This window comes from Sinocyclocheilus grahami, unplaced genomic scaffold, assembly GCF_001515645.1.
Source record: "Sinocyclocheilus grahami isolate Dianchi unplaced genomic scaffold, SAMN03320097.WGS_v1.1 scaffold1183.1, whole genome shotgun sequence".
In the NCBI taxonomy this organism is placed as follows: Eukaryota; Metazoa; Chordata; class Actinopteri; order Cypriniformes; family Cyprinidae; genus Sinocyclocheilus; species Sinocyclocheilus grahami.
Genome location: NW_015506362.1, coordinates 177,100 through 187,821, shown reverse-complemented (window position 1 = coordinate 187,821; position 10,722 = coordinate 177,100). Strand labels below are relative to the sequence as shown.

General features: G+C 34.4%; 1 protein-coding gene across 1 annotated transcript in view; it reads left to right on the top strand.

The window, feature by feature from the left end:
• The window catches only part of nme9 (NME/NM23 family member 9), a 19,308-nt gene extending 8,958 nt beyond the window's left edge, over positions 1 to 10,350 (top strand). Inside the window, exons 5-17 of the mRNA XM_016253456.1 lie at positions 191 to 260; positions 354 to 436; positions 642 to 734; positions 848 to 1,002; positions 2,332 to 2,540; positions 3,800 to 3,944; positions 5,330 to 5,437; positions 5,576 to 5,721; positions 6,894 to 7,038; positions 7,116 to 7,372; positions 8,840 to 8,935; positions 9,309 to 9,410; positions 10,196 to 10,350. Coding sequence (XP_016108942.1) covers positions 191 to 260; positions 354 to 436; positions 642 to 734; positions 848 to 1,002; positions 2,332 to 2,540; positions 3,800 to 3,944; positions 5,330 to 5,437; positions 5,576 to 5,721; positions 6,894 to 7,038; positions 7,116 to 7,372; positions 8,840 to 8,935; positions 9,309 to 9,410; positions 10,196 to 10,317 — 1,731 coding nt within the window. The 3' untranslated portion in view covers positions 10,318 to 10,350. The remainder of the gene's footprint in view (positions 1 to 190; positions 261 to 353; positions 437 to 641; positions 735 to 847; positions 1,003 to 2,331; positions 2,541 to 3,799; positions 3,945 to 5,329; positions 5,438 to 5,575; positions 5,722 to 6,893; positions 7,039 to 7,115; positions 7,373 to 8,839; positions 8,936 to 9,308; positions 9,411 to 10,195) is intronic.
• The last annotated feature ends 372 nt before the right edge of the window (positions 10,351 to 10,722 follow it).

The window sequence follows — 10,722 nt, the reverse complement described above, 5'->3', positions numbered from 1 at the left end:
TATATATATATATATATATATATATATATATATATATATATATATATATATGTATTTAAAATATATAATTTAATTATAAATTGTAATATTATCATTAAAATATTATGCATCAGAAATAATTATTACTTATTGTTAGGCACTTTTTAAACAAGTAACTTGAAAGAGATTTGTATTTTTCATGTCACTCCAGGTGACAGACGAAGGTTTAACTGAGGAAGAAGAGGTGAATGAGGACTTTAAGGATCACCCACATGATGAAGGTGTGATTGGTAATGATTTTCCTTCATTAAATGTCATGCTTAATTGTAATTGCCCTGTTGGCTGAATTGACGTGCTCTGGTTTGTGTTTTCAGGTCCTGCTAATAAGTCTAACACAGTGGCTATAATAAAGCCGGATGTGGTGGCACACGGCAAAGCAGATGAGATTATCATGAAGGTAAGAGCTCAGTTTAAGTGATAAATGAACCAAAAAAATTTTATATTTTCACATGCTGTTAATATTTACACAACAATATGAAGGTGATTAAATGATGAAGAACTTACATGTTTTGCCTCCTTTTAAGTTACTTATATTCATATGGTATTTTACCCTTTGCAACAGCTGAACTCTATTTATTCCTGAATGCATGTTTTGTTTGTAGATTCAGGATGCGGGTTTTGTGATTTTGGCCCATGAGGAGAGAACGCTGAGTGAAGCAGAAGCTCAAGACTTCTATCAACACAAAGCCGCAGAGGTAAAATGAAGAAAAAGTCTAAAAATAGCACGTGTTTGTGAATATTTTTGCTGATGGTGTGTAATGGCGGCATGCCAGGTTGTCATGTGAAGTGTGTGTGTGTGTTCTTCCAGCCTTACTTTCAGGAGCTCATCCAATTTATGTCGAGTGGCCCGTCGCATGTGCTGGTCATTTCTAAGACGGAGGGCTGTGAGGACGTCATCCCAGCCTGGCGGGAATTCATCGGTCCACCGGATGTCGAAGAGGCCAGGAGGACGCAGCCGGAGAGGTACTTCATTCCCAGGAAAAGAAATACATAGACTTTATATAGGAGTGACACATGAACATAAGCAGTCCCTCTGACATTTGCATCATGGTAATGCAAAGAAAATCTCATTTATTTAATGATGAAATTTTATCAAGATACTATATATCTATCTATCTGTCTATTTATGTATCTATCTATCTATCTATCTATCTATCTATATATATATATATATAGTCCAGGCAGGATGATTTTCATTCATATAATGCGACTGACATTTTTTTTTTCAAATAATATTTCAATAATGTCATAATGCAAAAAAATAATAAATCAATCTAGATGGTCCAGTACTAAAATAGTGTTAACTAAAAATAGTGCTGGTATTGTTAACTAAAACTAAAGCTATTAAAAATATGCATATAAAAAATTAAAAGAAAAAAGTAAAAGAAAACTTTAAAATGTAAAAATTAAAAATACCTGAAAATAACTGAAATAAAATTAAGTTATAAGTAGGTCATTAAGAAGTACTTACAATTACTAAAACTGAAATAAAAATAACACTAAATAGACATTTAAAAACCCCAAATACTAATAAAACTGACAAAAGCATGTAACAAAATTACTAAAACAAACTAAAATTAAAATAAAACTGAAAATACAAGCTAATTTAAAATATTAATAAATAGTGTGTACTATAATAGTATATAAATAATACTAAAATACATTTTAGTTTTTTATGGTATAAATAAAAAAAAAAATATTTTTTATATATATATATATATATATATATATATATATATATATATATATATATATATACTGTATACATATATATATATATATATAATTGAAAATGAAAAAATTAAATGATAATTAAAAATAACTGTACATGTAAAATAAACAGTGTATACTATAGTAATATATAAATAATACTAAAATTTCAATTTATATATGGTTGTTGTTTTTTTTAAAGTAAATTATTATTTTAAATTATTATTGAAACTCCCTGATTTTGTTGTGTCAGACATATATAATTTCATGGTCTCTCTTCATAGGCCTAACACAGAGGCTCAGCGATTCCCTGATGAGTGTATAATGTCATTTTGTAATTAAATATAATCTAAAAGTGATATGAGGGCGTTGCGTTGACGTTCCATATTGCGCTCACAGATTTGAGCACTAACAGTTATAGCACAACACATCCTGTGTGAACTCCTGCCTGCCTCCCTCTGCCCTGGCCGAGAACCAGCAGTGAGACCATCTGCTCTTCTCTTTCTCTGCTTCTCCACCCATCCATCTATCCATCTATCCTTCCTTCCCTGCTCTGCTCTCTGGCCGCTCTCTGTGCTTCAGCTTGCGGGCTCAGTACGGCACCGAGACTCTTTTGAACGCTCTGCACGGCAGCAGCGACAGCGAGCAGGCCAGCAGGGAGCTGGCGTTCTTCTTCCCCAGCTTCAGGATGGCGATGGCGGACTCGGGCTCGGAGCGGGCCGGGCCGGAACAGGAGCATGTGGAGAGGACGCTGGCGCTCATCCGTCCAGACGCTGCCAGGGAAAACAGAGGCATGTGCCAACATTACGTTTACACGCGCAGAACTGCGGCCCCGTGGGCGCAGACAGATTCTCCTGCATTCAATGAGAGCTTTAAACTGAAGTACCAGTTACAAGTTTGGACACACTTTGATCTAAAGCCACAATGTAACACTTTGAGTCAATCTACATATGACTGACATTTATTGGTCAAGACAACATTTCAGTGTTATTATAATAGTATTACTATATTATAGTACTATAATTTGAATTAATTCATAAAAATATTTATTGATTTTAAATATAATACTTTCAACTTTTTATTTTCAGTTTTCATTTTAATTTTATTTTAGGGTTTAGTAATTTTGTAATGTGTTTTGCCATTTTATTTATTTTTTAAATATTCCTATTTGGCTTTATTTCCATTTCAGCCATGTTTTAAGCTTTTTTTTCAGTTTTCATTTTAATTTTAGTTTAGGTTTTAGTCATTTTGTTATGTACTTTTGCCATTTTTATTAGTTTTTTTCTTTCTTTCTTTTTTTCCTATTTGGCTTTATTTCCATTTCAGCATTATTCTAGCATTATTTATATGCTATTTTAATTTGCATTAATAAAATGTATTAATATTTTTATATAAATATAGTGTTTATTTTCATTTTAATTTTAGTTTAAGTTTTAGCAATTTTGTTGTGCTTTTGCAATTTTTAAAAGATTTTCTAAATATTTCTATTTAGCTTAACTTTTATTTCAGTGTTATTTTTGTTTTATTTATATGCTATTATAATTTGCATTAAATAAAATATTTATTAATATTTTAAATATCTTATATACAAATAATATTCTAAGCTTTTATTTATTTTCAGTTTTCATTTTAATTTTAGCTCAAATGTTAGTAAGTTTGTTATGTGCGTTTGCTTTATTTTATTGATCATTTTATTTAGCTTTATTTTTATTTTAGAACTTAAACTTATTTTATTTCAGTTAGTTGCCAAGGCAACATTTGTAATTTTTCCATCTAAAACTTTTTATCTAATATTTATATTTTATTTCACTTTTCAATTTTATTTCAGCTTCTTTTTAATGAACTGAAACAAGTTTTAGTTTTAGTTAATAATAACAACACTGCTCCATTTACGTTATTTTGTAGTTTCGATTACTTTACTGTTATTCCACAATGTGTGAAACTGTCCTAATAAAGAATGAGCAGATGTGTCCAAACTTTTGACTGCTAGTGCAGAGTAATTCAATCGGAGCACTTACGGTCAGGAAGTAAAGTGCAGATGTGTTTGTAGAGGAGATTCTGGGCCGGATCCATGAAGCAGGATTCACAGTGGCCATGCAGAGAGAGCTCATGCTGTCTGAGGATCAGGTCAGGCAGTTCTACAGCGATCATCTGGAGCAGGAATATTTCCCCAGCCTGCTGGAGAGCATGACCAGGTGAGCGATCGCACACATCACACATCTGATGCTGTGGAAAAGCAGTAAGCCACAAGAGGCTGTGCGAGTCAAGCGGTTTATTAAAACAGCAGCATCAGTGATATGATAACAGAGTCAGACACCAGTTTTCAACATATACAGTACAAGCATGCATTAATAATCATTTGAATTATTGCCAAGCAATGTAGATGATGTAATTTTCTAGTAGTTTCAGAACCAATCAGAACCCTTCAGACTCATCCAAACAGAATACAGAATTAGCAGTATCAGTGTTCTGTTACATGGCTCCCTGCACCCAAAAAATGAAACGGAGCAGTGGATTTGTTGATTTATTTACTGTATATTGCTGCTGCCACACAGATCTAAAATAAACATGGCATTTATTTCCCAGCAGTTTACCTTCACAGACATAACCCACTGTTTTTGTAACTCGTGTGTGTTTTTAAAGTAAACTTGTGTGTGAATGTGAACTTAGTTTAGTGCTCACATGCTGTGACAGCCGCTTTCTGTGCGTGTGCTTCAGATGTGTGCGCTCAGAAAACCGTATATCAGAAATTTCAACTCATATGGTTTAAAACGCATGATTTCAGCACGATAAACATGATAATCAGAACCAAAACAGATGGTTTTTAGCAGGTATGGGGTAGCTCTATTCTGGGAAAGGGGGCGGGGAGCAGCAGCTCATTTGCATTTAAAGAGACAGGCCCGATAAACAGCGTGTTTCTGCTTCCACTCAAAATAGCCATTTTTAAAATGATATAATAAATGATCTGGGGAGTATTTTGAGCTGAAACTTCACAGACACATTCTGGGGACACCAGAGACTTATATTACATATTGTTAAAAGGGGCATAATATGTCTCCTTTAAAATAAATATTATAATATTTGTAAAAATATGTAAAAAAAAAATTATTATATATATACACACACACACACACACGTATACATAGAATGCAAGATTTCTCACTTTTGTTTTAACTAAAACTAAATAAACTAAAGCTAATACATAGAAATGTATAAATACTAATTTTTTAAAAATGACAAAAACACAAAATTATTACATTACATATGTATGTACATACATACATTAAAACTAAAGATAAATATATAATCTAATTCAAAACATTAACAAAAACTACAATAGTATATCAGTGATACTGAAATAACACATCAAAATTATTAGATATAAAGTATACCATTCATTCTGAATAATGAATGCTGTCTTATCGAATCTGTAGAGGACAGGAAAAAAACAAGTGATTTTTATCTTCAATAGACGCGTAATTGTAATCTTGGATACATAGCTGCTAATTGCATATAAATGCTGTGTAAATGAGGTAAAGAAGCCAGAAGACTCACAGCGAATGTCTGCTGTCGTTCACAGTGGGCCTGTGTTAGCACTAGCGCTAGTGAAGGAGCGAGCCGTAGAACACTGGAGAAACATCCTGGGCCCCAAAGACCCCATCCAGGCTAAGACTGAGCAACCCAACAGGTAAATGATATTTATAATAGTTTGATCAACTAATAGTTTTACTCAACTCAATGTGTTGTTGTATATCATCATATCATGTTTATGTATCATATATGGGTTTAAATGGTCAGTGTGTTTGTATATGTGGTTCTGATCTAGTCTGCGAGCCCAGTTTGTCTCTGGCAGCTCCAGCATTAATCAGCTTCACGGCAGCGGAAGCTCAGAGGAGGCGGAGAGGGAGATCGGCTTCTTCTTCCCACCGGAGGACACGCTGGCCGTCATTAAACCTGACACTGAACACAAGGGTATCGTTTCAGCAGTCACTCTGAACACAGTGCAAAGAGTGGAGAGGGATATTAGCTCCGTGTTTGAGCTGCACGGTTCACACTCGTGCTTTAAATGCAGCTAGATCACAGCAGTGCTGACAAGAGGGGAGCTTTAGTTTAAGTTTGAGCTTTTGGTTCGTTGTAAATGAAATACCGTATCAGAAACACACAGAAATGAAAAATGTAAGAAAGGCCGGCAAATTGTGTATGCAAATATGATGCCAGTTACATTTTGAAAGTTGAAACGATGCCAATGGGAGATTTAAATGTTTTTTCCTTAACTTTTTGAAAAGTAGAATGTTTACAAAAACAGTTAACAGATACACTTAACATTAAAGGGGTCATATGATGATCAATCAGCTTGTAACACTCCAAAGAGAAAGGACAACTTGAAATCGCATCATATGACCCCTTTAATGTACAAATCAGTCTGAGTGAAGTCAGAATGGATTTATTGTACAAAACATAATTAATAGTTGCTACTAGAGATTTTAAAGAAAACCGAATCCGAATGATTTAGAAATGTCAGTACGGCAATGCTTCTCACACACTATCGACATGAAAAGAGAGAAATACTGCTGAAATATAGTGCAAACTAAAAGTTCAAACAGTTTGCGGTCGGTAAGACTTTTAATGTTTTTAAAAGAAGTCTCTTCTTCTCACCAAGGCTGCATTTATCTGATCAATAGATTAATATTATTCCAATTCAAAATAATTTTTTTGTATGTGAATATACAGTAAAATGTGATCAAAGCTGAATTTTCAGCATCATTACTCCAGTTTTCAATGTCACATGATCTTCAGAAATCATTCTAATATGCTGATTTGCTGCTCAAGAAACATTTATGATTATTATCAATGTTGAAAACAGTTGTGCCGCTTCATATTTTTTGGGAAACTGTGATGCATTTCAGGATTCTTTAATGCATATAAAGTTCTAAATAGAAATATTTTGCAACATTACAAATGTCTTTACTGTCACTTTGATTAATTTAATGCATCCTTGATGAATAAATGTGATCATTTCTTACTTTATTAAAATCTTACTGAACCCAGACTCACAAATGGTGGTGTATATAAAAATTAAAAAGTAAGAATATTAATGAAATTAGGAACTCGCTGTTTATTTTGTCTGCTTCTGCTCATATCAGAGGAAATCCTGGAGGAGATTCGGGCCAGAGCATTCACCATCTCCCGTCTGAAGGACACGGTTCTGTCCAGAGAGATGGCGGAAGAGTTTTATAAAGAGCACAGAGACAAACCGTTCTTCAGTCAGCTGGTGGATTACATGTGTCGGTGAGTTCGGCTGAAACTCAACTGGACGGTTTCACGCAGGACATAGGTAAGATAAAACGTGGTTCATTTTTCTGCAGCGGCCCGTGTACGATGATGGTTCTGACGAAGGAGAACGCGGTGGACGAGTGGAGGGCGGCCATGGGCCCGACAGACCCCAGCGAGGCGAGACAAACGGCCCCGGAGTCTCTGAGAGCGCGCTTCGCTAAAGACATGCTGGAGAACGCTGTCCACGGATCCTCCAACACTCAACACGCACACCAGAAGATACACTTCCTCTTTGGCGACATCAGCTCTGAGAGCCTGATCATCGACGGCGCCACTTCTCCTCTGTTAGGTGCGTGAAATGATCAAATGCTCCTCCATCTGTTGAGCTAAAAGTTCACTGTACCGAGAAACAAAATCTAAATCAGATGTTTCCATGTGGTGATAAAACACATTGTATTTACATCATATAACCGGGTTTCTCCAAGTTTTATAAAATTAGTCTTTGCAACTTCAGGGATCTTATCTATGCACAATCAGCTTGTAACACTCCAAAGAGAAAGAACAACTTGAAATCCCATCATATGACCCCTTCAAGACGTTTAAAGACCTTTTTAAGACCAATAAATTAAGGGGAACACAATACGGCAAAATGTTCTCTAAATGGAAATGTCTACGGAGAAAACTACGAGTTGCATTAGCAGCACTGCAAAGTTTGAAAATACAACTTCTAACCACACATATAATTGTCCACACACACAAAAAAACAGCTTAACTAGAAAATGGAATTAACTTTTACTGTAGCATCTGATCACACTGATCTTGTTTTCCAGTGCAAATTAAATCAAGATGACAAAAATGACATTTGATAAAAAGTCTTGTTTTCTGAGAAATGTATCAAAATGAGCTGCGTTTGTGTATAAAAAAGGGACAAATATCTGCCATTGGGCTCAGAAAAATCAACTTAATTCAAAGGGAACCCAAGTTTGCATTCCCCATTGACAGATATTTGTTTTAAGCATAAACTCACTTAATTTTGTTCAGTTTCTCAAAAATATCTTCATTTTGCATCTCATGTCTTGAATTAAGGATGTTTAGATATTTGTATTGAAAAATCAAAACAAAAAACTGAGGCAGATCTTTTTTTTTTAATGCCACGACTATGACTTTAAGACTTTCTACTACAATTTAAGACATTTTAATTTATATATATATATATATATATATATATATATATATATATATATATACAGTGGGTACGCAAAGTATTCAGGATCTGTGCCTTGCCACATTTCTGTCTCTGAGCTCTTCAGGCAGTTCTTTTGACCTCATGATTCTCATTTGCTCTGACATGCACTGTGTGCTGTAAGGTCTTATATAGACAGGTGTGTGGCTTTCCTAATCAAGTCCAATCAGTATAATCAAACACAGCTGGACTCGAATGAAGGTGTAGAACCATCTCAAGGATGATCAGAAGAAATGGACAGCACCTGAGTTAAATATATGAGTGTCACAGCAAAGGGTCTGAATACTTAGGACCATGTGATATTTCAGTTTTTCTTTAATAAATCTGCAAAAATGTCAACAATTCTGTGTTTTTCTGTCAATATGGGGTGCTGTGTACATTAATGAGGAAAAAAAATTAACTTAAATGATTTTAGCAAATGGCTGCAATATAACAAAGAGTGAAAAATTTAAGAGGGTCAGAATACTTTCAGTACACACTGTATATATATATATATATATATATGTGTGTGTGTGTGTGTAAATGTACATAATATTTAAGAATAACATTTAATGAATGTCCTGCTATCTACAGAAACAGAGGAGAGCTTTGCAGAGCTCAAGAATCTACAAGCTTCCAGATCTCCATCATTTAATGACGCGAGGAACCAGACAGAGCCGAGCTCAACAGGTTCAAAACTGAACAAACATCCAAACATATAAACGCTCTCATTATTTATTCACCCTCATGTTGCTCCAAACATGTACTCTGGTATTTGCCTGTCACTATGAGCTGTCGTTGCACATACAGAACAAACCGGTGAGTAAATAATAACAGATTTGATTAAAGGACTAGAAGAAGAGTTGACCTTAAGGGGTTCCTAAACGGGGGTTCAAGAGTTGATGAAAAGCAAACCAACTGGATAATTAAAATAAATAATTTGGGCTTTACATTTGATATAAAACTGAAATCATGATATAGCCTACAAAAGTACTTTTAGTCTATTAACTAAAAGTGAAAAGGTGACACAAAAGTCAGCATTGCCCTTCCTCTCCACCTCCAGAAGCTGCTGAAGAAATGAAGCCGGAGACGACCGAGAGTCAGCCAGCTTCCTCTGATGAGCCCGAAGCACAAGAGACGCCCTCATCCAGCCCGCAGGACGCAGGTCTTTATTTCAATGAGTGATGCACACGTCAAGAACCGAACGGATAATTAAAATAAATAAATGAGGCTGCACAATTAATCGAAATCATGATAATAGCGTGATTATCAAATCAAAGGCTGTGATTTAATGAAATAATTATACAGTCTGTTGTGCTGTTTCACTTTATTTACATTCACATAATTTCCAACATTCATGTGGAGAGCATTTCACTCCTATTTTGCCAAAATTTTAAAATATCAAGTGTCTGAATGTTTTGAAGTAATTCGTTTTGTAACTTGTAATGTAAAATAAATTTACAGTAATTATTGTAAAACATATTTATTTTTATTTTACAGTACAATTATAAATTACAACAGTAATATAGATCTGTCTTCATTTTTAGAGGTCAAATAATAATAAGCCTTATAATAATAATTATTATTATTATTATATTATATTTGCAATATATGATGAAATAAAAAAATATATAAATGTTTGGCCAGGTCGTGCAGCCCTATATATAAATGATGTTAAAATAGAAATAAAAATAAAACACTTACTTAAAATATCTAACCTTTTGCAAGTTTGCTTGGATGGTATATGACCAGTAACCAATATCAAAGACCGTAAACATGCAAATGTGTTGTTACTGAAAACACGAACTGGTGAAATAAAAACTTCAAGTACATATTTTACGTCTAAAGTGTTTGGCTGATTAAAAAAAAAGTTTGTGAATCTCTGCTTTAGTCCGTTAACTAAAAGTAAAAAGGTGACAAGTCAGCATTGCCCTTCCTCTCCACCTCCAGAAGCTGCTGAAGAAATGAAGCCGGAGACGACCGAGAGTCAGCCAGCTTCCTCTGATGAGCCCGAAGCACAAGAGACGCCCTCATCCAGCCCGCAGGACGCAGGTCTTTATTTCAATGAGTGATGCACACGGCAAGAACAAGTTTAGTCACTGATCCTTCAGACATGTTTTGGAAACAAAACATGTGAGATATTAAGGAAATGTTTTATAAAACCAAAGTCAACCTTCTTCCTGAAGGTCCATATTTCAGCATATGATTCTAGGTAATTATGCTCTTTTTCACAACTATTATACAGTATATCAGTCCTGTCACCCACTATAAAGAAATGTATATGTAATAATTTCACTCATTTTAAATAGGTCCTATTAATAGCTAGCAAAAACAGAATGGCTTATGCATTTTAATACACAGATTACATGCAAAATACTGTAAAAGTGATCAGATTGAGGTACAGCAGGGAAAAACTGAATACAAATGGATGAAGCATCCAAGCGTAAATGAGAAGGATTAATCAGAAATGATTCCTT